The 26,926-nt window shown below is 40.4% G+C and overlaps 1 protein-coding gene across 1 annotated transcript; it reads right to left on the reverse strand.

Moving 5' to 3' along the window:
- Positions 1–21,664: 21,664 nt before the first annotated feature.
- On the reverse strand, positions 21,665–25,855 carry LOC134207553 (uncharacterized protein K02A2.6-like). Its single transcript, XM_062683258.1, has 2 exons — positions 21,767–25,855; positions 21,665–21,694 (listed from the first exon to the last, which is right to left on the reverse strand). The coding sequence occupies exons 1-2, from the start codon at positions 25,853–25,855 to the stop codon at positions 21,665–21,667; spliced, it is 4,119 nt and encodes a 1,372-aa protein (XP_062539242.1).
- Positions 25,856–26,926: the final 1,071 nt, after the last annotated feature.

Consider the following 26,926-nt stretch of genomic DNA (forward strand, 5'->3'; position numbering starts at 1 on the left):
GAGAAAGCACTCAAGTGTTGTTGGATAAATAAGTTCCATCAGTGCGAAATGGAGTGCCCAATCCGAAAAGTGAAACACACTAGCCTTCCTTCCGCTCGTAACGGGAACCCCAAAAAGTACATCGACTCGGAAATGTACGACAAATACTGCAATTGACCTATTTTCCTTTCGAGAGGCTAGTTTCTGTTTTCCTAATACGAGTGCTGTAAGCTCGTTTTATGTATGTAAATAAATTCGGAACGATGATGGTGGCAGCAGCGGAAATGACTTTCTCTCTTGATAGAAAAATTTTATTCTGAAAAGGGAACAATCACTCACCCTCACGACTGATGCGACGGTTGCTCGAAGGCGAATTTTTATTACGAGCTTCCGTTTACACAGCATCCAGTCCAAAGTCTTCGGGCTGATTTCTCTTTTTTTCATACGACGAAACGACGCCGGAAGAGTGTTAAATAATTTTCAGCAGCAAACTTTCACCGGCATACCTAATTGAATAAGTTTCCTCCTTCGTCTAGACGTGTTGAAAAATTGATTACTTTTTATTCTTTATTGGAGGTTGTTGTTGAGATAAAAATTTGATCTGATCGAAGCGAAATCCATCTACCGGAAAGCAAAGTAAATTTATGTTTGTCCTAGTGGCCCAAATTTCTTGTTTGCTGTGATAAAATTGAATTTGCCAAGACTAACGTTTGGACTAAAATTCACGGGGCATGATGGTCACCCAGAGGTGAATCACCGTAGATATTCAAAATGCCGAATAAAAAAAGCCTTGTAGACTCAACCGTCTAAGACGAGTTTAGTACTTTCCATTTAACTCCACTAAGTTTTGACTACAATGACTGAAGCTACTTGAGCAAATTTTCCATGGTCCAGAAGCAGAAAGCTAGAAAGGATGGAGAAGAATTGAAGGTTCGGGGTGAGTCGCGGAACGTCCTATATAGCGAGTACTCTGAATTCAACGAACCAAACTGCCCACTCTTACTGCACGTGATGCATGGTAACTGACCAACGTCAACGGCAACAAGCATTCTCTCCAATCCTCATTCTCTTCAATTTTTCACATTGTTCCATAAAACCCTGACCCTTACCCTATCGAAACATGGAAAAAATAGAATTAAATATAATTGGCTGTTGTTATTCATTCAAGAGTCCGTCCATTTCGTCGATTATGCTTTCGTTCGCTTCCTATAAGTATAGAATGTTTTGTATATCCTCTTGAGTAGATCTTAGCCCTATTTCTGGTCAACTAGTTAAATAAATCTGCATGAAATGCGCCGGTTGTAAAAAAAAAATGCGTCACCCCATTTTCTTAGCACTTACGTAGGGGAAATGACGGCTTTGGCAGGTTTTGTTCTATTATTGTCGGGGGGGTTTTTGTTGACCAAATTTTATGAAATTTGGCCACAATGTTCTTCGATATGCAAAGAATGTTTATGTCAAATTTGAGCCTAATTAATTATAGAAAACCCCTCTGACAATAATAGAACAAAACCTGCCAAAGCCGTCATTCCCCCTACTTGACCACCAATTCGATGGAAAACTCAATTTTAAAAACGAATAGTACTCAGCAGTCATGCATCGGAATTTGATTGTTTTCTGCAGTCAATCTCATTAATAATATAGGTTTTTGGACTTTAGTTTTGAAAATGGCCGTAGATATTGATGGGAATTACTGAGATAACTTCCATCGGCACTGAAATCAAACTCTTATTCCATTTTTATATAGACAAGAAATCTCTTTTCCGAACGAAGCCTTCTATCCAATGAAATAATCGACATGAAAGTGAAAACGGTGGCCCAGATAAATAGCAAAGCACCGAATACCGGCCAAATGGCATTACGTAACAAAACTTAATGATATACCTTGAGATAAAGAAAAGAAAAACATTGCCGTGGATTCTTACAACGAACAAAACGTAACCAGTCTAGCCAATAATGGACCCATTCAGACCGATATCGCTTCGAATAGGATATTATGTACATCGTCTGTTTCTCGAGCATCCTTTACGACAATTGTCCTCGTCTGGTCCTACAAGTTCTATACAGTCTAACAAGGTTATATTAACGCGACACCGGTCCAATTGCAGGATCTAACATGCAGAAATGCAGGCGACGATCAAGTCTACAAAATATGAAATACTGCGTTTAATTCAAAATTCATAGCATTTAGAGATTTATTTTCAGTTTCAAAGCCATCAGTGAAGAAATTGTATACCCAAAGAATTGACCCACATTCATGAACTATTGGAATTGTATGCATCTCTATCAATTACCAATTTCTAAAGAAAAATCATCCCCGCAGGTTGGAATGAAAATAAATCCGTTTTTATGATGCCGTCGTCGTCGTCGGTACGATACGATTCCCATTCATGACCCGCACCATTATCATTCTTTGGCGACACACGACACGGCATTTCATCGAATGGGAGAGTTGATTTTTTTTCAGCTTTTCCTCCGCTGACTGCGTGGTTACCACATTGCGTGGAAAATTTATTCATGCACCTCTCCTTTCACACCACAGCAGCGCAAGAGTGGTACGTAATTGAAATGGTGGTTTGAAAAATGCGGTTTCAATGGTGCTAGTCGTTCATACATTGTATTTGCAGAATGGGATAAGTCAAATGTACAATGGTGAATAAATTTGTAGCAGAAAGTGCTGCCTACTCAAGTAAATCGTTAACAGTCTTGCGGTTAGCACAACCCAGTCTGTATCTGTGATACATTGGAATGAAAAAATTAAAATACCGAAAATTATGGTCTTCAAACAATTCAGGACGGATGCGCCATATATGGCCAGCCCATGGGTTTATGACAGTTATGTAAAATCACAGAAGAGAGTAGAAGAGAGAGGGTGTTTTTTTTAAACAAATTATATTTGCTAATTATTTCATACACCAGATTTACACGGCCGTGTAAAAAAAAATCCCATGCAGTATATTTGCAAAGTTGCTCCAATTTGCATGATTCGGTGAGAAATCATAAAACTTTTTTCGCATGGGTTTTCCAATTTTGAACTGAAAACTTTTTTACACAGAACGCATCCCCCGTGTAAAAAAAAAATCGGGTGTACATGCATTCATCTCTTAGACTAGGTGTTCCGTGTTTTCTTAACACTATCATCCTTATTTGCTATGATGCATTTTTAATTATTATTAATACATTTAAAATCCCTCTGGCAGTTAGCATTTTTCCATCGGTTTAATTGAACCATGTAGGATTTACAATGTTTTAAACCTAAGCTAAACTGAACCTAATTTATGCTAAGGGCTAATCGTTGTAATAGAAGACTGCAACGATTTTGGTCTTAAATTGGAAATTATTTTGTTGGACATTTGTTGCAATGTCTCCTCAATATTAGAAATTCTATGAAGGTTATTGGTACTATACCACGAAGGCAACTTCAGAATCATTTTATTTTGAATCCTCTGAAGTGCCTTCTTTCTGGTATTGCAGAAACTAGACCATGTTGGCACAACATACAACATGGCTGGTTCACAAATTTGTTCCAAAGAGAAAGTTTTGATTTTCTGTCTGGATGTAGACACTTAATATATTTGTTACATTTGTCTTGAATACCTTCAATGTGATTTTTTAAAGTTAATTTTTGATCTAGCAGAAGTCCCTAATATTTCGCTTCTCTAGACCAATTATTTGGAACCCCATTCATAGTGACAATATGTCTGCTAGAAGGTTTCAAATAAGAATGTGGTAAAATTAAATATATGCTGAGTTTTGGAAGCATTCGGGGAAATTTTCCATTAGTGCAAGTAAGTGGAGAAAATATTCAAACTTTTTTGCAATCTACTACAAATGACACGAAGGCTTCGCCCTTTGGCTGAAAGGCCCGTGTCATCTGCAAACAAAGATTTTTGACACCCTGGTGGTAAATCAGGTAAGTCAGAAGTAAAAATGATCTACAATATGGGCCCCAGTATGCTGCCTTGGGGGACACCAGCTCTTACAGCTAATCTATCAGATTTAGAATTCTGATAGTTTACCTGCAGCAAATATATTATATTAACAATATGGTTCACTTCGAGCTTTTCCATACAACGAAATGGCGAACCATTTGCCGGTGATTACAACATCATCTAGCGAGCAAAGAGGAATCTAAATGTGTTTTCTTCTTGTTTATTCTAGCAAATATTCCTGCTAATTTACAGTGACAGTCATGCTGTGGAAAAGTTTTCATACGACAGTGCAGGGATGTCCATACTTTTCTGAATAAATCGATCATCAACTGATCGATTTTTTTTATTTTAAACGTATTTCGATGGTATAGAGAAAAATTAATTGGGATCCAACTGCTCCAACAGAAGCTGTTCCCCATACAAGAAAATGCTTGCTGCGTGTTATAAAATATTGATTCAATTTCATTCGGGTCAAAAATAATTGTAGGCATTAGTAAGTTTTTCGCAAGATTTTTCATCCACAGTTGCCAGCATCCAGGTGCTAACACATATGTGCGGAAAGCAACGTATGGTAAACCACCAGAAATTTGCATGGCGAAAGCATCACACGCGGGTCTTCTCAACAGTTCGTACTTTTCTTGAACAAAGTATTTGATGGCAGATGATAAGCAGGAAGGTTTTCGCAACTTTACCTACCAAATATGTATTGATAAATTTGTTTGATTTTAATAATATAATGAATATATTTTATGGTAATATTGATTCCAAAACAAATATTTATAGTGCCTTTCATTTAAATGCATCAATATTCTTTTTGAGTTGAAATTCAGTTTTATATCAATGAGTTTGTATCCATGCTTTCACCGAAGGCAAAATTATTAAAAATTAGTCGAGCTTTTCTCTGCATCATCTGCAGTGATTTGACCGATTTGCAAGATTGTTCGCGATTAATTTGTCACAGGCCTAGCGGCTTCCTAATCATCAATTAGTGATATGCACCGGTCCGAAAATCGTCGGCATTTCAAATTCACAACTTGTTTTCTACCCAAAGATCCAAAAGCCGAAATCTGACGTTATAATAGTTGTAGAGTGCTGCAATTAAAGTTGATTGTTCAAAAATCTGTCATTGTTTCATTGTTATGTGCTTTAAGGTCCCTCAGCTCGTGCTCTTGAAAAAGTACAGGAAAAGCACATGGTTTCCAAGATAACCTATTTTGGTTTTGTTGTATAATCACATTGGACAGTGTCGAAAGGGCTAGGTCTTACGGCAGTTCTTCAAATTACATCCCCAACCCCACGGACCAAACTTTGTTTGAATAAAAAACAATTTAAATAACAATTTCCTATTCTATACCATGTTTTTATTTCGAGCGTGTAGCGATGCAGAGGGAAATCCAACAGGAATGCGACTAAAAATCTGGATTATCTCCGGTATCCAGTACTCTGAACATAAATTTTCCAAAACTAGATGAGTTTTTTTTCGAACCCTGGCAGAACCAAAGAAATCGGTTGATATTTCACAGAGTTATAATCATTTGAATTTTGATAAACTGTTGCCTCTCCCGATTATTCTGCCTAACACCATGAATGGCAAAATGAAGTGCAGGCTTTTTTTTGCACTGGTTGAACATGAATTGGTATCTTTTGAATTAAATTACTATTATAATGAGATCAGGTCCACAATATGGCATACCACAACAAAAGGTTGTTATAACTTTATATTTTGACGGAGTGAACAAATTGAAAGAAAACATAATCGCTCAATGGCCAAAATTATTTTCATTTATTGCATTATTTAATGAAGAATATAACTTCTGTTGTAAAATTTTTCGACGAAGCAGAATAAATACTCATATTCAAATTGCGTAAACATTTGCAAAAGCGCAGTCCCAACCAGATTGCATTATTTGTTATATAAAAGCACTTCTTATAGCTTTCCTCTAAATGCCTTTCATATATGATGAAAATACATTTCAATTTGATAATATTCCTTGAAAATTGAGTTAATATGGCCAATAATAGTGTGGTATCCTACAATGATGTATATCAAAATCAATTTGATTCATTCACGAATTCCCCCAGAAGTACTTGAAGTATTTTCATGCTACGTTCGTATATGTTTAAACCGTGTGATCAATTTGGTTGACTGCAAACTGAATAGCTAGTTTGCAGTCAACCAAATTCCGAATTTCAGCGCATTTAAAATCTTCCTCGTTAATTTCATGAACCCGTCTTTACTCAACATTTTCATTTAGGTTTGACTGTCCCACTGTCGAGCTTCAGCTGGATTACTCCCAACGAACAATTTAAGCTGAATAAGTTAGATTTTTCGCTGAAGAAGCATATTTTTAATGCAATAAGCCTATTTTCAGCTTCCAATGTTTGTTGGGCTGCCACATTCTATATAGATTCGAGTGCGATTGTGTTGGTTTATGCACGGCTGTTGTATTTTGTCGTGTTCATATCCTACCATGATTCAATCAGAAAAACAATCCTTGAAATGTGAGTTAAATAGTGACAAGGGATATTTCAAATAATTTTGTGGATAAACAGATGAATAAATAGATTCAAAATGTTTCATATTTGTAAATTTATTAAGTATTTTCAGAGTTTGAGTGGGTTCATTGTTTCTCAAAAAAAGTAATAATAAATAATTATTTTTTGCAATTCTTGATCATAATATCTGGTTTACTGTTCGTCTTTGAGTGATAAAACGGCCTACTTTTCCATACCAACGAAATGGATGCTTTAATGAACATTATTCAACTCAAATGGGTTGCATAATATCAAATATATTATATTAATATATATATATATTATATAATAATATTTGATAATATTAGTATAATATATTTGATAATATTCATTATAACACTCATTTGGGTGCTATAATGAAAAACCAACACCAGAACAGTCGTTACGTGACTACATTTTGCTAAATTAGCTTGGGTAAGTGCTCAAATAGTGTATTCTATGCGCCCCGTAATAAATTAAATAGTTTGGCGATCATGACATCCAATCTATCTAGTACATCTATCGCTTCACGGCTCATTGAACTTTGCAATGTGGCATGGTAACAAGGAATCTGATTCTTCTCCGCAGCAACATAATTTATTGGCAAGAATGATCATGTGGAGAAAATTAGACTACAATTTTGGAACAGATTTTTCAAATTAAAGTCCATTTTTCGTCATTGCAAAAAATAGCGTGTGCAACTCGTTGCAAAACTCGATTTTTTCAGCACTGGTAGTACTTATCCAACACGGCAAGCCTCGTTGGATAAACGTACAACTCGTGCTGAAAAATCATCTTTTTGCAACTTGTTGCACAAACTACTATTATTAGCTTGTTACGAACTTAACCAGTGTTTATCGGGAGTTGATAAACGGATGATAAGCCGTGAAGACAACATGTTATTCGATAACCTTGATAACACTACCTTTGTCAGAAGTTTGAAAATTTTGTTTTCGACACGTGAAATGTCAGCAGGGAAATACAAAGACATGTCACAAGCTCGTAAACTGAACTAAACGCTCGCAAAAAAAAATTTCGTGAGAGTGAATCATATTGTTAATATAGTATATTTGGTAAAAGGCTACACTGTGGCTGTAGCAAATTCGCATCCAGTGAATTTTCTCGAAAGACTTTTAGGCTGAAATTTGACGGCGTCAGTCTTGGTCCGAGCGGCAACCGTCGGTAAGTGGTTGGCAAGAATTGAAAAGTGAAATTTGCTCGCAAGATTCTGACTTTAAATTTGTTGCTATTAGGGATTGGAAATGCGTATTATTGAAAATTATTTAAATAGTAAAAATGCATGAATTCTTGTACGATGTATGTCTAAAAGTATGTTTTTCAAATTTATACTTCCCGGAAGTGAAACATTATTTTTTTGTCTCAGTCTTTGACTTATTCATTGTCGAATTTCCCAAAGAATAATATTATTTGATGCCTCTAAATATTTTCGAAATTTAAAAAATAAAAATAAAAAAATAAAACGATCTGCAGAATTAGCCCAATGTATGCAAACCGGTCAACAGTAAAAAAGTGTGAAATGAAAACAGAGAGCGAGTATAAAGCGAGATGTGAATGAAGATTATTAACTTCAACAGCAACCTCTTAGGGCCGTTGAAAAAACACAGGTGTTCATCGATGCGGCGACGCTGCGTTACCGCTTTTTCCCGATGCACACATGCGTCCTTTTAACGCCGTGTGCACGCAGCGTTGAAAAGACGCTACGTGGGCATCGGGCCTTAGCTTTCCAAATATTTCACCGTGTGTCATTTTCGATATGGTGCACCGGCAGCTCAACACGAGGTTAAACGTGCAAAATCAAATTTATTATACATATTAGCAAAAACCTGGGTGGTGCGAATAGAATCGATTTGGTTGTCAAACTGAAGCCAAACTTCTCTATTGTGCCGGAGTCAAACATTGAAGATTGTGGTTATGTTCGTTTCAGATCCTATATTGAGAAGTATTGTTATTATTCGGGAAAGAAAATAAAAATAAACTTAGTTTGAGTTTTGTATTCTTTGTTACAAATATTTTCACTTTATATTTCGAGTGGAAAATAAGTAGGAATGCAATTGAAAAGCACTTGCTACGAAATTTCACGAGATTCAACAGCTGATTAAAACAGGAATGTATGTAAACCATCGTAAAGTCATGTAGAGTATCGCGCATTTGTGCGCCCTCATGCAGCATGGAAAGAGAAAATTGAAGTGCGGGAAATGTTTGACACCCAAGTAACTGCAAAATAATTTTGCTTATGGGATTGATTTCAAAATATCCCTCTACTCGCTTGAGAGCAGAAAAGCGGCTCTATCCGTAGCACCCAGGTAAAAACATGTCTACTATAACTTTGCTTCATTTGATTTTCCGTTGGCATTCGATTAACTTTAATCGATTATGTGAAAAAAACATCAGGCGTCCCTAGTTTTTTGTGATGACATTTTGAAGTGTGTGTGTGTTTAACGATCCTCATATTATGGGTAGTTTCGTTTCAGCGTGTATCGATCCTTTTGGGCACGGATGGCGCCACATGCGGAGTCGCCAAAATTTCGTGAGAGTGAATCATATTGTTAATATAGTATATTTGCCTGCAGTGAGCGATCTGATAAATAATTTAGGATCAGCTTAATAATGTACAGAGGACAATTAAAATTCATAAATTTTACAATCAAACCTTCGTGCCAAACACTGTCAAATGCTTTCTCTGTATCAAGAAGAGCAACTCCAGTCGAATATCCTTCAGATTTGTTGAGCAGAAATAAATTCGTTACTCTCAATAACTGATGAGTGGTTGAATGCCCATGGCGAAAACTAAATTGCTCATCAGCAAAAATAGTATTGTCATTAATATGAACCATCATTCTATTTAAAATAATAAAGGATAGAGCTCTCAGGAATTGTAGAAAATACCATCATCACCAGGGGCTTTCATAGTTTTTAATTTTCCAGCAATAGATCTCCCTTCATCCAAATTGGTTCCCAACGAAGGGTCGAAAACATTTCTTGATTAGGAATGTCTTCGAAGCTCCATGTAATCTGATCCTCAATTGGACTAGTGAGACATAGACTAAAATGATGGGCACTCGAACTGTTGAGCAAGTTTTTAAGCCTTTTCGCCCTTTGGTAATAAAATTTTATTTCCTTCTTTAAGCGCTGAAATTGGCTCTTGAGGTTTGTTTAAAAAAAATTTCGTTAATTTCCAAAAGGGTTTCGAACTGGGATCCAAAATCGAGACATTATTCTCAAAATTGGTATTTCTCTGAATAGCGATACGTTTTGCCTTTCGCGTTTACTAAGTATACGTAAAGGCTATAGTATCACTCCAAAACCGAACTTTTGATAGAAGGCTCGGAGACCCATAGTGTTTTATATCAATCGACTTAGCTCGACGAATTGAGGTATGTGTGTGTACCAAAATGTGAGACACACTTTTTGGTGCTTAACATTACCCAATTGCTCGCAACAAGTTGCAATCGAAGCGGATTGCGGTCTAGTTGTTATAATGCGTGTGAAAGGCACCACCAACGCAAGGTGGATTAATTTGGGTTTTTAATTTCATTTTGCAAATCTCGCCAAATAACTTTTAACGCGGGATCGCGAGTTCTTTGGTATTGCCTTCGCCTCACATTTTTAAGACGAATCAGAAGCTGAAGATCGTCGTCAATAAGAATGGAATTGAATTTAATTTCACATTTAGGAATTGCAATGCCTCTGGCTTCGACAATTAATCCAGCCGAGCCAGCCTAGGGCTGAAAGTCTCCTTAATAAACACAAAAAAAATAGATCAGCTCTCAACAAGTTCCTTTGCTGCCCATTGCACTGGAAAGGCAAGTAGGCAGCAATAAAACAGAATTTTCCAAAGTTTGTTTCAACAGAAACTCTCAAGGTTTCGAAAACTTTGTTTTCAAACGAAGAATATAATTTATGTTTGATACGTCTATTAATGACCATGTCGACCCAACCACAGGCGCTGTCAAGACGATCATTTCGGTAAATAAAATAATTAGGATCTCTTTTGATGAAGAGTCCAGGTTTTAAATATGTTTCAGTTATAATGGTAATGTTCACATTATGAACTGATAGGAGAGAGAGGGTGTGTTGATATATGGTCAGCAGTCGATAGAAGTTTCAGCGGGTGTTCCACAGGGATCGATCCTCGGAGCGGTTCTGTGGAATATCATGTACGACGGAATATTATAACCGTACGAGCCGTCCGCGCCTTCCGAAAGGATTAGCGGATGGTTTAAGCGGCACGGCAAATGCTGGGTAAAGCGTACCATTGGTACTTCGCGTACCTGAAGGAATAAAATAGACCCCATCTTGCGGTCCTTAGCCTCTTACCCAGCAACTCCTATCCCTACCTCCCCGTGGTGCTGGCCGGGATACGAGCAACCTTAGGAAGCATCGGGTAACTAACCCCGGTGGGAACTATGGTCGTATGCTGACAGGGAAGGGGGGTTTGCTCCTCTCCGGGAGTGCAAATCTTACTGAGCGTCTGTTCTCCATGTCAGGATCGGCTCACAACAGCGTCTGTTCTCCATATTAGGGGCGGCTGATCATCGTCCGAGTGCCAGCGAGGGACTCTAATTGAAACTGTGCACCATGGCCCACCGGGAATAAGTAGGAATGGTCCTCCGGAAATTCAGGGGGTTTGGTGTCAGGCCCTGCAAGCCAGCGCGACGAAAAGGGACTAGCGATTGGAAACTCGGTTCGTGGAACTGCAAATCTCTCAACTTCATCGGGAGCACACGCATACTCGCCGATGTGCTCAAGGACCGTGGGTTCGGCATCGTAGCGCTGCAGGAGGTTTGTTGGAAGGGATCAATGGTGCGAACATTTAGAAGTAATCATACCATCTACCAGAGCTGCGGCAACACACACGAGCTGAGAACAAGTTTCATAGTGATGGGCAATATGCAACGGCGCGTGATCGGGTGGTGGCCGATCAATGAAAGAATGTGCAGGTTGAGGATCAAAGGCCGGTTCTTCAACTTCAGCATAATTCCCGTCCATAGCCCACACTCCGGAATCACTGATGATGATGAGGACGCATTCTACGCGCAGCAGGAACGTGAGTATGATAGCTGCCCAAACCACGACGTCCAAATCATCATAGGAGATTTGAACGCTCAGGATGGCCAAGAGGAGGAGTTTAGACCGACTATTGGGAAGTTCAGCGCTCACCGGCTGACGAAAGAAAACGGCCTAAGACTAATTGATGAACTCCAAGAATATGGCCATTCGCAGCACCTACTTCCAACACAGCCTCCCGTATCGGTACACCTGGAGATCACCACTGAAGACAGAATCACAAAGCGACTGAAGCAACCTGATGTCGCCACTGCATACGCGCAGTATCTCAAGGCAGTATTTCCGGAAGAGTAAGCTCGATGGGGCCCCTCTTGAGAACTGCTGGAATACAGTCAAAGCAGCCATTAACGACGTAGCGGAGAACAACGGTGGGTACCGTCAACTGGGGGGAAGATGATCATTGAGGTGAAGATGATTATTTGATGTGTCAGTCAAAAGTGCCAAATTTTTTTATAAAACGGTAGTCAACAATATTCTCTGTTCAAGTAATGTTACCGCTGAGTAGAAATCCGAGTTTTTCGATTATAATCATGAAAATGTATTTTGTGGAAGAAATAGAGAGATAGTCATAAATGACGCTATTTTCGTTTCAAATATTGGCTTCTTGGACTTCTTTACGTAGTAAATTCAACATTCATACAAATAACCTAGTGTATTTTGACTACTAGGTCATAATGGTTTTAGTAGAGCTGTCTTGATCAACTTCACCCCAAACCAGATTATTCAAAAAATGTGTGATAATTTAATTTATTTTAATAAATGCGAACGCATTTCAGAAAACTAAAGTTGTTGTTTATTGCAACGTATATCAGTACATGTTTTGAAAATATTTGTTTTGATTTAACATGTGAATACACTTTGTTATTGCATGTTTTGTCTTAAAAATGATCATCTTCCCCCCAGTTGACGGTATATGGGACGAAGTCGACGGAACGATTAGTTCGACGAAGACTGCGAAGAGAAGGACGCAGGGCGGGCGGCCGTGCTGCAGCAAGGTACCCGGAAGAACGTGGAACGTTATAGACGGAAACGGAGACAGCAGACCCGCCTTTTCAGGAGAAGAAACGCTGCCTGGAAGAAGCGGAGTGCGAGGAGATGGAACAGCTGTGCCGCTCTCAAGAAACACGCAAATCCTACCAGAAGCTCAACGCATGCCGCAAAGGCATCGTGCCGCAAGCCGAAATGTGCAGGGATAAGGATGAGAGCATCTTGACGGACGAACGTGTGGTGATCGAAAGGTGGAAGCAGCACTACGAGGAACATTTGAATGGCGCTGAGAGTACATGCAGCATGCAGTGAAAGTCAAGGCAGCGGAGCAGATGATTACGTCAGTTTAACGGACGATGGAAGCCAACCAGTCCTCACCTTGAGGGAAGTTAAGGATACCATCCAACAGCTAAAGACTAACAAACCAGCTGGTAAGGATGGTATCGGAGCTGAGACCAGAAAAGTCAAGATGGGTCCAGAAAAGCTTGCCTGCATAAACTGATCAGAATCTGGGAAACTGAACAGCTACCGGAGGAGTGGAAGGAAGGGGTTATATGGCCATCTACAAGAAAGGCGACAAGCTGGAGTGTGAGAACTTTCGAGCGATCACCATCCTTAATGTCGCCTACAAAGTGATATCCCAGATCATCATCCGTCGTCTGTCACCATTAGTGAATGAGTTCGTGGGAAGTTATCAAGCCGGCTTCGTTGACGGCCGCTCGACAACGGACCAGATATTTACTGTACGGAAAATCCTTCAAAAATGCCGTGAATACCAGGTCCCAACGCACCATCTGTTCGTTGATTTCAAGGCGGCATACGACAGTATAGACCGCGTAGAGTTATGGAAAATTATGGACGAGAACAGCTTCCCTGGGAAGCTTACCAGACTGATTAAAGCAACGGTGGATGGTGTGCAAAACTGTGTGAAGATTTCGGGCGAAAACTCCAGGTCGTTCGAATCTTGCCGTGGACTAAGACAAGGTGATGGACTTTCGTGCCTGTTGTTCAACATTGCGCTAGAAGGTGTCATGCGGAGAGCCGGGTGTAACATCCGGGGTAAGATTTTCAACAGATCCAGTTAGTTTATTTGTTTCGCGGATGACATGGACATTGTCAAAAAGAATCACCACCGCACCAAATGTGTCATGTACAAGACGCTGATAAGACCGGTAGTCCTCTACGGACATGAAACATGGACAATGCTCGAGGAGGACTTGCAAGCACTCGGAGTATTCGAGGGTGCTTAGGACCATCTTTGGTGGTGTGCAAGTAGACGGTGTGTGGCGGCGAAGAATGAACCACGAGCTCGCCCAGCCCTACGGCGAACCCAGTATCCAGAAGGTAGCTAAAGCCGGAAGGCCGGAAGCCGGAGAGCAACCCTGCAAAGATGGTGTTCGCTTCCGATTCATCAGGTACGAGACGGCGTAGAGCGCAGCGAGCGAGGTGGCCAGACCAGGTGCAAAACGACTTGGCGAGCGTGGGGCGTATTCGAGGATGGAGAGATGCGGCCTCGAACCGTGTATTGTGGCGTCAAATTGTTGATTCAGTGTTATCTGTTTAGATGTAGACTTAATAAATGAAATGAATGAAGAATATTATATAAATCAAGGCATAAACGACATCTTGTACTTTATTAACAGAAATGTGAAAATCTCCAGATTAAACATTTCCGACACTATCCATAGTCTATATTAAGCACTTTCCAGTTAAACTGCAAGCACTGTCTTTATAATGGGAAGATTTTAGCTTCAACTAATTTTAAAAACAAAAGTAAACAATTGTTGCCATCATCTTGCAATAGTAGAGCAGACAGGGGTACCAAAGTTTACCTCGTTGGTGGGTTTTCTGTTGAGTTCAAATTAGACACCGGATCTGACGTGAATTGCATTATGCTAGCATTTTCAACGATATTCCACAGAATTTGTACAAGCATCATTGCATACAAATCTGAACATTAACAGCTAGATCACTTACTTCATTAGGTGCTATTAGGACCGAACAAAAGACGATTAGTAGACGAGAGGAGATGTTTTTTGAATGCCATTGAGAATCGCAATTTAAGGCATGCACAGTGCTGGTAAAATCACTCATAAATCTCAATCAACGAGCTCTCCCATGCGAACGAAATCGTCTGCGATTGTAATGCAGTTTTTCACGCTAAAACGCATCGTTTCTCTCATTTGCCAAAAAATCGTTTTGGTTCAAAAACGCATTTGAAATCAATTTGGGGCAATTTATTGCTTATACATGGAAGAGCATCTATTATTTTATGCGACAAACGTAAATTCATCAATTTTAAAGAAGCAGATCAAAAGATGATTCAACTCATTCATGAGTTTTTGGGTGATGAGTTGGGTGCGTTTCAACTCACGCTTGATTTGAATTTTCCATGAGTTTTGAGACTTTGAGTTTTTACCAACACTGGCATGTGAATGAAAATTATACAGTTTACTATATTTTCAACTGAAGAAATTCAAAACTGTTTAGATTTAGACTAAAGAAAGTGCGGCTGCTCTTCGCCTCACATATTCAAGAAACGTACCGTGCGATACATGCGTTCAAACGGCAATTCGATAGGTGTTTACTTGTATAAAATCTTGAGAAGCGTTTGCATTTTTTCCTTATCCATTTCTCACAATTCCGATTTTACTGATATCTTCGACTGTAACTCACGCATTTAATTTTCGATTTTTACATTGATTCGATTCGATAACATGAAGGAAAATAATTTAGTTTAAAAAGTAAAAAACGCAATCGTTTGTCACGTTTTATTTGCAAATGGATCTCTGATGTAGTGTTGTTAATTAACCTTCCAGAACTCGCTTTATCCTGGACCGCTCACGCAGTCCTGGCGTCACAGGCGGTGTTGAATGAAAAAGGAAAACATGTCCTCCTGTAGGATACCATATGGTCACCCTAATTTCACGTAATAACACTTCCCACGTTCTGGAACCCCAATTAAAAGTGAATCTGATTTTTTCTTCCATCTTGCCAGCTCTGCTTGCTCTTATTTCAAACTTAACTGTGTTTGAATCCTGTTGAGTTACTACACTTCGGTTTTACTTTTACCACCTCCGGATTGTTTTTTGTTGTGCATTTTTTAATAGCCCTACGGTTCTTCATTATCTCCGGTTTGCATCTACGGAATGACGACAAAAGCGCTATCCATACACAACAAAAGCAATAAGAACGACAAAAGCAAAAATTTACCCACCAAGGACAAAAATTACTGCAGGTCGTAAACGGGGTGTATGTGTGTGCTCCAATTTTCCCCCATCGGGTTTCCTTCCCGAAGTCTCTCGCTTGGACCACAAAGATTCGCTTGGACGCACGACGACACGGACGGTGTGCGCGGTCATTATCCTTGCTCGACCGTTCCGTTCCGCAGCGGGATGCATTTTGTGTGCAGCGGTTGCCAACTGTCAACTTTCTATGAAGGATTTTTCCTATTCTTCACTTGATTAAAATGACAAAATTAACTCTAATCGTGATTTACAAAGCTTAGATAGGGCATAATTGATTTAGACGGAAGACGTCATTTATAGAACACATAATACACTGCGCAATGTCAGAAAGTGTACTCGACAAATTAGAATGTAAGACAAATTTTCCTTTCAACTAAGTTACGGTTGAGAGTCGCTGATTGAGTAGTAAAAAGAAAGCAAGGATGTCCCTCCTGCTGGTGCAGCTGATGCTGCTGCTGCTGCTGGAGATCATGACGAAAGCGGAATCAAGCGAGCATAGCAAAGCGAAACAAAAATAATAGGAAAGATAAAACTCTTCCTGTTCCACTTGAGATCTCGGAAGCTTCACATCCGGATGGTCTCCAGCACCAAGGTGCAGCAACAGTAGCGGCCGCAGCACGCAGGAAGGACGTTGATGCTGATGCTGCAACTCTTGTCGACTGGATTCCGGCCAGGACACGAAGCCATTGCACGTTGCATACATGCAGGATACAATTTTGCTTGCTGATGGAGAGAGGCTCATCGAAGAACGCAAATGGGTGTGTTAGATTTGTATGGCAGATAGGGTTATGCGCTAATTCGTCCATGGCGCTAGCATTCGTCATATCAAATTCTAAATCACTAAATACTCGCGAATCGTAAACTAAAATAATGAACTAATCATCTAGCGAGATAGAAAAAAGTGTACACTACGATCTGCATTCATTTAAATTACATTCCGGTGTTACTTACTTGAAATACAGTTAAATTTAACTTTGCGGCTGTGACTTTTGCATAATTTCCTACGTTATCCGTGCGACGAAGGAAAATCCAGTTCGTTCACTGCTGTAGAAGACGCACAACACCGTCACCAAAATCCACGTAATTCACTAATTTTCACCGCACTTTTTCACATAAATTTCTCACTGCGCACTAAATAAAAGCAATGTTTATTGCTCAAGTCAATAATAATTGCAAAATAACTGCCGGAAGGCGTTTAAATGATCTGTTTTTTCAAACTTTGGAGCGTTTGAAATTTATTTTCTTCGTCGCCTTGTTTATAGTCGAAAAACGCGTTGCCAAACTGGCGGTTTGAACTGAAATAATCTTATGTTACACATCTGATAATACATCATGCAGTCAATAAAAGTGGGTTTTTCAATTATTTTCCGCTAGTGTAATAAAAGAAAAGTCTTCCAAATAAAAGTTTTTCATACACACTCGTCATTCACACTAAAATTTTTCACTATTCCAAAAGTTTGAAACAGGAGAAATAATTTCATAACAGAAATCTGTTGGCAGCACTACCCACGTACATGTTAAGCATGTGTGTTAGTTGTTTGACAGACTGAGGCATTTAACTGAATGGCAGCACAATCGAAACCATTTTTATGCGGTCGAAATGGGATTGCAATAGGAAATTTTTGTTAACTGGAACCGAAAATAAACTTTTAAGCTTGACTTTCAAAATTGACCGAAATGATAGTTATTCTGCATAAAGTCACAGATTAGTCGTCCAGTTATCCAAGAAATGACTTGAGCTCAGGAACAAAGATTTGCAGTCCTGTTTTAAGTATGGTACATGCTCCTCGTGGTACAGAGAAATAATACGTAGATGATCAATTTTCCGGTTTCAAATATGGTACATGCTCTCTGTAGTACAAAGAACAGAATGCGTTCACTGCATATGTTCTTGGTCATCCACGAAATCCCTGGAGTAAGGCCTTTCGATCTACACGCGTAACTGAAGATCAATTTTCTTGTTTCAAATATGGTACATGCTCTCTGTAGTACAAAGAACAGAATGCGTTCACTGCATATGTTCTTGGTCATCCAAGAAATCCCTGGAGTAAGGCCTTTCGATCTACACGTGTAACTGAAGATCAATTTTCCGGTTTCAAATATGGTACATGCTCTCTGTAGTACAAAGAACAGAATGCGTTCATTGCATATATTCTTGGTCAACCAAGAAATCTACCTGGAGTAAGACCTTTCGATCTACACGCGTAACTAAAAATCAATTTTCCGGTTTCAAATCTGGTTCATGCTCTCTGTAGTACAAAGACCAGAATGCATTCACTAGATCATTGATTACGCGTGTAGACCTGAAGGCCCTCACTTCAGGGATTTTGTGGATAACCGTGAAGATCTTCCATACGCAGATTCTATCATATGTACCACAATGGGTATATTGCATTTCCAAAACAGGCCTGTAGATCATTGGTTACGCGTGTAGATCTGAAGGCATTCACTTCCGGTATTTCTTGGATAACCGCGAACGTCTTCCATACGCAGATTCTGTTATATGTACTACAATGGGTACATGACATTTACAAAACAGGCCTGTAGATCATTGGTTACGCGTGTAGATCTGAGGACCTCCACTTCAGGTATTTCTTGGATAACCGCGAACGTCTTTGATACGCAGATTCTATCATATGTACTACAATGGGTACATTACATTAACAAAACAGGCCGGTAGATCATTGGTTACGCGTGTAGATCTGAAGACCTCCACTTCAGGTATTTCTTGGATAACAGCGAACGTCTTCGATACGCAGATTCTGTTATATGTACCACAATGGGTACATTACATTAACAAAATGGGCCTGTAGATCATTGGTTATGCGTGTAGATCTGAAAGGCGCAGATTCTGTTATATGTACTACAATGGGTACATGACATTTACAAAACAGGCCTGTAGATCATTGGTTACGCGTGTAGATCTGAAGGCCTTCACTTCCGGTATTTCTTGGATAACTGCGAACGTCTTCCATACGCAGATTCTGTTATATATACTACAATGGAAACATTACATTTACAAAATAGGCCTGTAGATCATTGGTTACGCGTGTAGATCTGAAGGCCTTCACTTCAGGGATTTCTTGGATAGCCGCGAACATCCTCCGTACACATATTCTATTCAATGTTTCACAATGTACACATATCATATTCAGAACAGGCCAATATTAATTGAATTTATGTTATTTTTATTTAACACGGTATGATACCGCATAAAAAACTAATTTGGTGTACTTGTAGAAATCGCACACCAATACCAACAGATTTATTTGACAGCAATCCATCGAGTTTCAGACTGGACGAATGAAAATTCTCATGGACGTAAACAGATTTTCATAAGACAAATTTAAAAAAATTGAAGGGTATTTTTGATTGCCGATTCTCAATAAACTATGATTTGTTCAATGCGCTAATAGTACACAATGAAAACTAGGAACTCTAAAATACGTGTTACATACAACTTAGTTAGAGTAAGTAGTTGGGCTGGCGTATAAATTAGATTTGAAAACCAAGCACTACCTACTACGACGGGAATTAGCTCACTACCCTACAGGCAGTGCCATGGAAAGGAGCAGCATGGTCGAGTGAAAAAAAAGTATAATCATGGCGCCTAGTTGAACTAGTTTTTTTTTCAGATGTACACACGAGTCATGCAGTACGCAATGCATACGCAATGACCTGGTTTGGCCGAGAGGCGTTGGCTTCGCAGTGTCAATGAACTTTTGCTTTACTTTTGTCCATCGGGTCATTAAACTGGGCCTATACTGCAAGCATCAATCATCGAAGTCATGACAACGACATCCTTTTCCCTCGGGTTGCCCATAGCTACACCGCATCGTACCGTTTGTTTGGCAACATATCGCAAGCATGAAAAAATCACAAGAGGGATTATAGTCTTAACCCGGTGAGAGAAAAGGAGGTCGCACGACAGGTGTTTCTATACTCCATACTTGCATATTCATCTGATGGATGGAGTGACGATGAATGCGATTCCTTCCACCCACGCGGAATGGTGAGCGATGAAGGTTGTGAAAATATTTACCGGAAAGATGATCAAACAAATGTCTAGACACACGTGTACGGAGAACGAGTACTCTGTAGTGTAGAGTGGATGTGAAGTGGAACAGACCCCTGTAGGTGGTTGCAACTCTCGTGTCATTGTTGCCGCGCACAATGACATCAACGGCAGGGCAGTCAGTACATTGCGAGTAAATGGCGCTGGCATTCCTTTGAAAATTCTTACAAGAAACGGGAAGTTCTTGTTGTTGTGTGTGTTACAATGCATACAATGCCAACAGAAGCACTCATGCAATATATTTTTTATAAACTTCTAATTAGCTTCCAAAAGAAGGCGATGAAAGGATTAGAAATATAGTTATTTATTTTCGTTAGGATAATAGAACTCTTGCATCTCTCTTACATCCAGGAATAGTTTTATTTATTTTGTTGGATTGATTTAATTGTCATGTAACTCATTCCAGAAGCGGTTTTGACGTAAACTACGTCTAAGGGTCTGTCTCATTTGGAGAATTAAACTTAAAAGTGACAGTTCGAGAATTAAAAAATCACCCCGTTATAAGAATGGCTGGTGCTACCCAGCAATTCCAATAGGACATCGATGGAAAATGATTCGATATCTGTCAAAAGTAATCTTGCTCTGCGAGCAGGGTTATTTGATAATTATTGAAATGTCACTTTTAAGTTTAATTTCAGTTTAATTATCCAATTGAGACAGACCCTAAGGGGAAGGCTCGGATACAGGGTGCAAAATGAAATTTTAAAATTGGGGACCGTCACGAAATCATGTGAGATTTCAAACGTCAATAGTGCTTTATCTAAGGATATAACACATTTTTTCCAAACGAAACGAAACGAAATATAGATTTACTTTCGAGACTTCGAAACGATACGAAGTCAGGGTCCATTTAATTCGAAATTTTACGAAACGAGGCGAAATTTTAATTTTTTTCCGCCGTTTTTTTATAGAATTGATTTTACAGTATATGTACGCAATTCAGCCGATCTCTCGCAATACATTTTCAGAACTAACTGTCTCATATGTATTTTTGTACACATGCCAACCAAGTAGGATAAGTATTTAGTATTGTCCGGTTCCTACACACCTGCTTCATCAGCAACGGCGCTTCATGAAGTAGGGTTGTGTGAGGTTGTGCCAGATGTGTTGGTTGGTGCCAGTTGATACCTGGTGCTGGGAATTTGGTTTCATCAGTACCCGCTAAGCTGCGGTGGACAACGGAGGTCCTTCGTAGCTTAGTAGGGAAAGCACCTGTCATGCGACCTGGGGTCGTGGGATCAAAGCCCACCGAAGGGGCGGCTACCCTACAATACCTTTTCCGAACTAAATCTATCACATGTTGTACATATGCATAATCAAGTTTAAGACATAGTAATTTTATTTTTCATCTAGTCGGAGACTCATTATTTGCCAGACGTATACGCAGATAGAGAATTGTTAATAGCATACTTACTTGATACTTGATGGGCTACAGCTCTTCGATGAACCTACGCCGAATGGAGTATCCTTCTCCACTGGACTCGATCCTGGGCCAATCGCTTCCAGTCGCCCTGAACATTGAGCGCCCTCAGGTCCTCTTCAACTGCAAAAAGCCATCGTGTACGCGGCCTTCCACGAAGCCTGCGGCCTCTTCCGGGTTCTCTACTAAATATTATCTTCGCTTGTCGTTCTTCCGGCATACGAACAACGTGACCAGCTGTCGTGTTTTGGAGAGTACAGTAAAAACAGCGTGCTTTCTCTTCGACCGACTATAACAGAATGACGTTTTATTTCATCGTATCAAGGTACATTGATCATAACAGGTGGAACAAAATTATAGAGACTAATATAATAATAGATTGGCGATCTAACTACTAGTAAATCATAACATCTCTTCCTCCCTAACAACTGTTCTTAAACAGATACATAGTCTGAAACATACAGTACATGTTAGTGAGTTAGTGACAACATTACAGATTGAGCCTGTTTGGTGGCTTCCTTACTCTGGTTGATTTTCTTGTTTCTTGGCCAGCAGTGTCTGTTACTAGTCTAGGCTCTTCCAAAACCGGGTTGTCGTGATTTATCTTGGTGATAGGGCTTTGAGGGATTTCACTAAATGGAACTGGACCAGCTAAGGGCATATGGGGTGTGGAAAGCGAAGTTTCACTTGATTGCTCAATAGCATTTCGGTTTTGTACCAGCGGTACGTTTTCATACGCGGAACTACGCTTAGGTAAACCATCAAACAGCTGAGTTTTGACCAAGGGACCTATTCGAAGCTGATCAACATGCCGCTTCCACAACCTTCCGTCATCAAGCTCGACCATATAGTGTAACTTACCAACGCGCTCGGTCACAACACCAAAACGCCATTTTTCCGCAGATAGAAAGTCTCTTGCCGCCACCCTATCGTTTACCTCGAATGAACGTACTGCTATCTCTTCCCCACGGGTAGAAGAGCCATCTCCTTTTGTCGGAATCATCAAATCAATGCGTGACCTGATCTGCCTACCGAACACTAACATAGACGGACTGCGACCGGTTGAAGGGTGAACAGTTCGCCTGTATGCCATCAAGATATTCTGTAATTCCGTTGAGATTTCTGAGCGAGAGCAACGCAAGGTTTTGATCTTGTCTTTAAACGTTTGGACATATCTCTCAGCTTGTCCGTTTGTTGCTGGGTGGTATGGAGCACCCATTTTATGGACGATTCCGTTTCTTTTCAAGAACATCTGGAACATATCGGATGTAAACTGGGATCCTCTATCCGTGACAAGAACGGACGGTAAACCGAATGTGGCAAAAAATTCTCGCAAACGGTTGATAGTAGTATCTGTTGAAATATCTGGGATTATTTTCACCTCTGGCCATTTACTGTATGCATCAACAATAATCAGAAAAAAACAACCCATAAACGGCCCGGCAAAATCAGCGTGAATCCGCTGAAATGGCCCTGATGGTCGCTCCCAACAATGTACAGGAACTCTCGCTGGATCAGTTCTTGTTCTTGCGCAATCCGGGCAATCGCGGGCAATATCCATGATGTCCCGATCAACGGTTTCCCACCAGCAATAAGACCTAGCGAGAGACTTCATGCGAGAAACTCCGAAGTGTCCGAAGTGCAGCTCTTGCAAAACCCGCGTCCGAAGTGTTTCTGGAATATACACTCGAATTCCTTTCATCAAACAGCCGCTTTGTAGGGTAAATTCGGTTTGATCGATGCCGAATCTGTCACGGCCCTCCACGCATCTTCCGGATTTCAACCCTTGAAGTAGGTTCTTTACGCTTTTATCGTTGCTAGTGTGTTCTTCCAACTCCTCTATATTTATGGGTAAAGTTTCTATCTGTTCGAGTTCCAACACATCAACTTCTTCTACCATTTTATTATTGACGACTTCCGAAATCGGTAAACGAGACATTCCATCGGCATTAGCATGATGTTTGGACGGGCGGTATCGAATTTCAAAATCAAACGACTCTAGAAAAACTGCGTAGTGTTGCATGCGTAATGCAGACAGCGTTGGCAGACCTTTATCTGGTGAGAAAATCTGGGTAACCGGTTTGTTATCCGTAACAAGTACAAATTTCCGACCAAACAAATATTGGTGGAATTTTTTTACGCCGTATATAATCGCGTAAGCCTCTTTGTCGACCTGAGTGTAGTTCTGTTGTGTAGTGTTCAACGTTTGGGAAGCGTACTGAATTGGATGCTCATTTCCGTCAGGGTAGATGTGACTTAGGACGGCCCCAACCCCATACGGTGATGCATCGGTTGCTAGCACGAGAGGAAGCGTTGTATCATAGTGTACCAGAACACGATCTGATTGCATCTCCGCTTTGACCCAGTTGAAAGCCAATTCGCATTTGTTATCCCAAATAAACGGTGTCTTATCTTTTAACAGATTATTGATAGGATATATCCGAGTGCTAAGATTCGGTAAGAACCTCCCATAGTAGTTTACAAGTCCGAGAAAGGCACGAACTTGTTCACGATTTTCAGGATGAGGCATTTCCTGAATGGCAGCTACTTTTTGCTTCGTTTTGTGAATACCGCGACGGTCAACGGCATATCCACAATATTCAATAGTGTCCGTAAAGAATTCACATTTAGAAACGTTCACCCGCATGTTATGCTCGTTGAATCTACGTAAAACCTCCCGCAGACGTTCCAGGTGGGTAGCAGCATCAGGACCAGTAACCTTGACGTCATCCAGAAAAACCGAGACTCCAGGAATACCTTGTAGTATTTGGGATATTTCACGTTGAAATATAGCAGGCGCAGACGCCACACCATACATCAGCCTAGTAGGTTGAAACAAACCCAGATGCGTGTTGAGGGTAAGCACTTGTTGGTCCTCTTCGCGAACGCCCATTTGCAAATACGCTTGCGCTAAATCTAATTTTGAAAATTTCTCTCCTCCAGCCATATTTGAAAAAAGTTCGTCGATTGTGGGTAGAGGATGCTCGTCGACTAACAGGTTTTTATTTACCGTTAGCTTATAATCGCCGCACAGCCGCACTTTATTTCCAGACTTCATAACAGGAACCACAGGTGTGCCCCAGTTGCTGTGATTGACTTTAACTAGCACTCCTGATTGCACCATATCGTTTATCTCCCGCTCAACGACGTCGCGAATAGCAAAGGGTAATGGACGAGCTTTAAGAAACACAGGCTTACAGTTTTCTTTCATAGTAATGGAAGCTTCAACCCCTGTTATCTTACCAATCGATTCACCGAAAACCGAAGAAAACTCATCCAACAACAAATTTAAAGCACTGGGGAATGGAGAACGTTCAACATTATTGACATTGGAGACAGATGTACCCATGATATCATTCCAACTCAATTGCAACGATCGCATCCACTCGCGCCCAAGAAGAGGGTGTCGATCTGTACTAACGACGAACAACCGCAAAGACTTATTTGTTCCTTGGTACGAAACATCGACTGAAACCGTTCCATACACTTCGATTATATTCCCACAGTAACTGCGAAGCTCCATAGATGTCTCCTGAAGTGGGAGATCGTGAAAACATTTGATTTTATCACCAAGACTCATCAACGACACCGGCGAGCCACTGTCAACCTCAAATTTAATTGGCACATCATTGAGTTTAAGTTCAAGGAAAATCTTTGACAGCGAATTGTCATGTCCCCCCTCTAACTTACATACATCGATCATGCAGATTTCATTTACTTCAATGTTATCAGAGTACTCATCCTGTTCATGTTCTTCGACCATATTGGTATTGAACTTCGGATACTTGTTTGCAATCACATTTCGTTTCACTGCAGGGGCATTATTAGATGTAAAACTGAGACACACGCGCTTCAAGTGTCCTTTCTTTTTGCAGTAACTGCAAACTGTATTTCTATGAACACAAACATTAGCCAAATGTGTCTCACTTCCACACCTAAAACAAGATCTGTTAGTAGTATTAGTTACCTTTACGTCAGCAGTACCAGCGGTTATCTGGTTTGAAGAAGCATGTCGTTTCGATTTCCTTTCGTCCATCAGATTTACGTCCTGCATCCGTCGGTTAATCACATCGGCTCCTTCACCTGATGCCTCCATCGACAAAGAAATTTCCTTGGCTTTCTCAAATGTCAAATCTCGCTCTTCGATCAGCCGCGTTCGTATCCGCTGATTCCGCACTCCGAATACTAATTGATTCCGTAAAGCTTTCGTAAGATAGGTCCCGAACTTGCAATGTTTCGCTTCTCGTTGTAGGGCAGTGATAAATTCCGGAATAGTTTCTCCTTCACGTTGATTTCTGGACCGGAATCTCCATAGTTCAACCATCTCCAGTGGTTCGGGATCAAAATAGTTGTCCAGCGTAGCCACAATTTCGTCGTACGATTTTGTTTCCGGCTCGGTAGGAGAAAGATGATCGCAAAGCAGGTTATATGTATCCGATCCCATGTAGTACAGCAACATATTCTTCTTGTTGGCGTCCGGCACACCGAAAATTTGCATCGCACTCTCGAGGCGCTTTACCCAGCGGCACCATTTCGATTTATGTTTTTCGTATGGTTCGAACGCGAAGGTGGGTGGCACAGCAGGGGCAGTATCGTCATCCGAATCCGGCATTTTCTGTAGTCTTCTCTCTCAGCAGCAGTACACCAGCAAAACCTTCACAAAACTTCAGCAGTCAACAGCACTTCCTCCTTCTTCCGCAAGTGAACCAGCAAATAGCACGACACTCTTCCAGTGTATGGTAGCAAACAGCAGAGATGTTTTCACGTGGTATTGGTAGAAGCAGCAATGATTTCACATCAGTCCACACCTTCGTTGTATTAGTAGCAGCAAATCATAACCTCTTTCGTCTTCCGCATTTGTCGAACAGAATTGCGAACCGATCGGCTCGTAGCGCTAGCGTTCCTCCCTTCAATGGGTTGTATCCCATCCGACTCGTCGCCAACTGTCGTGTTTTGGAGAGTACAGTAAAAACAGCGTGCTTTCTCTTCGACCGACTATAACAGAATGACGTTTTATTTCATCGTATCAAGGTACATTGATCATAACAGGTGGAACAAAATTATAGAGACTAATATAATAATAGATTGGCGATCTAACTACTAGTAAATCATAACACCAGCCCACCGTATCCTGCCGTGTTGTATAAGCTTAATAATATCCAGCCCTTTATACACCTGGTACAATTCGTGATTCATGCGACGCCGCCAGATACCGTTCTCCTGTTTACCGCCGAGTATTGTCCGCAGCACCTTACGCTCAAACACTCCGAGAGCTCTCCGATCAGCCTCCTTTAACGTCCATGTCTCATGGCCGTATAAAGCCACCGGAAGAATCAGAGTAGTATATAGCGCGAGTTTTGTTTTCGTTTGCAGACTACGGGACTTAAGCTGGTTACGAAGTCCGTAATAAGCCCTATTTGCAGCTGCAATACGCCTTTTCACCTCGCGGGTAACATCATTATCGCACGTCACTAATGTTCCAAGATACACAAATTCTTCTACCACTTCAAATTTTTCACCATCCAGCACTATTTCGCTACCACCACCACTAATGAACCCACGTTGATTGCCAGCGACCATGTACTTCGTTTTGCTGGTATTGATCGTTAGTCCAATCCTCGCTGTCTCCCTCTTAAAAGGCGCAAAAGCCTCTTCCACGGCACGGCGATCAATTCCGATAATA

The sequence above is a fragment of the Armigeres subalbatus genome, chromosome 1 (assembly GCF_024139115.2).
Source record: "Armigeres subalbatus isolate Guangzhou_Male chromosome 1, GZ_Asu_2, whole genome shotgun sequence".
NCBI classification, from domain to species: Eukaryota; Metazoa; Arthropoda; class Insecta; order Diptera; family Culicidae; genus Armigeres; species Armigeres subalbatus.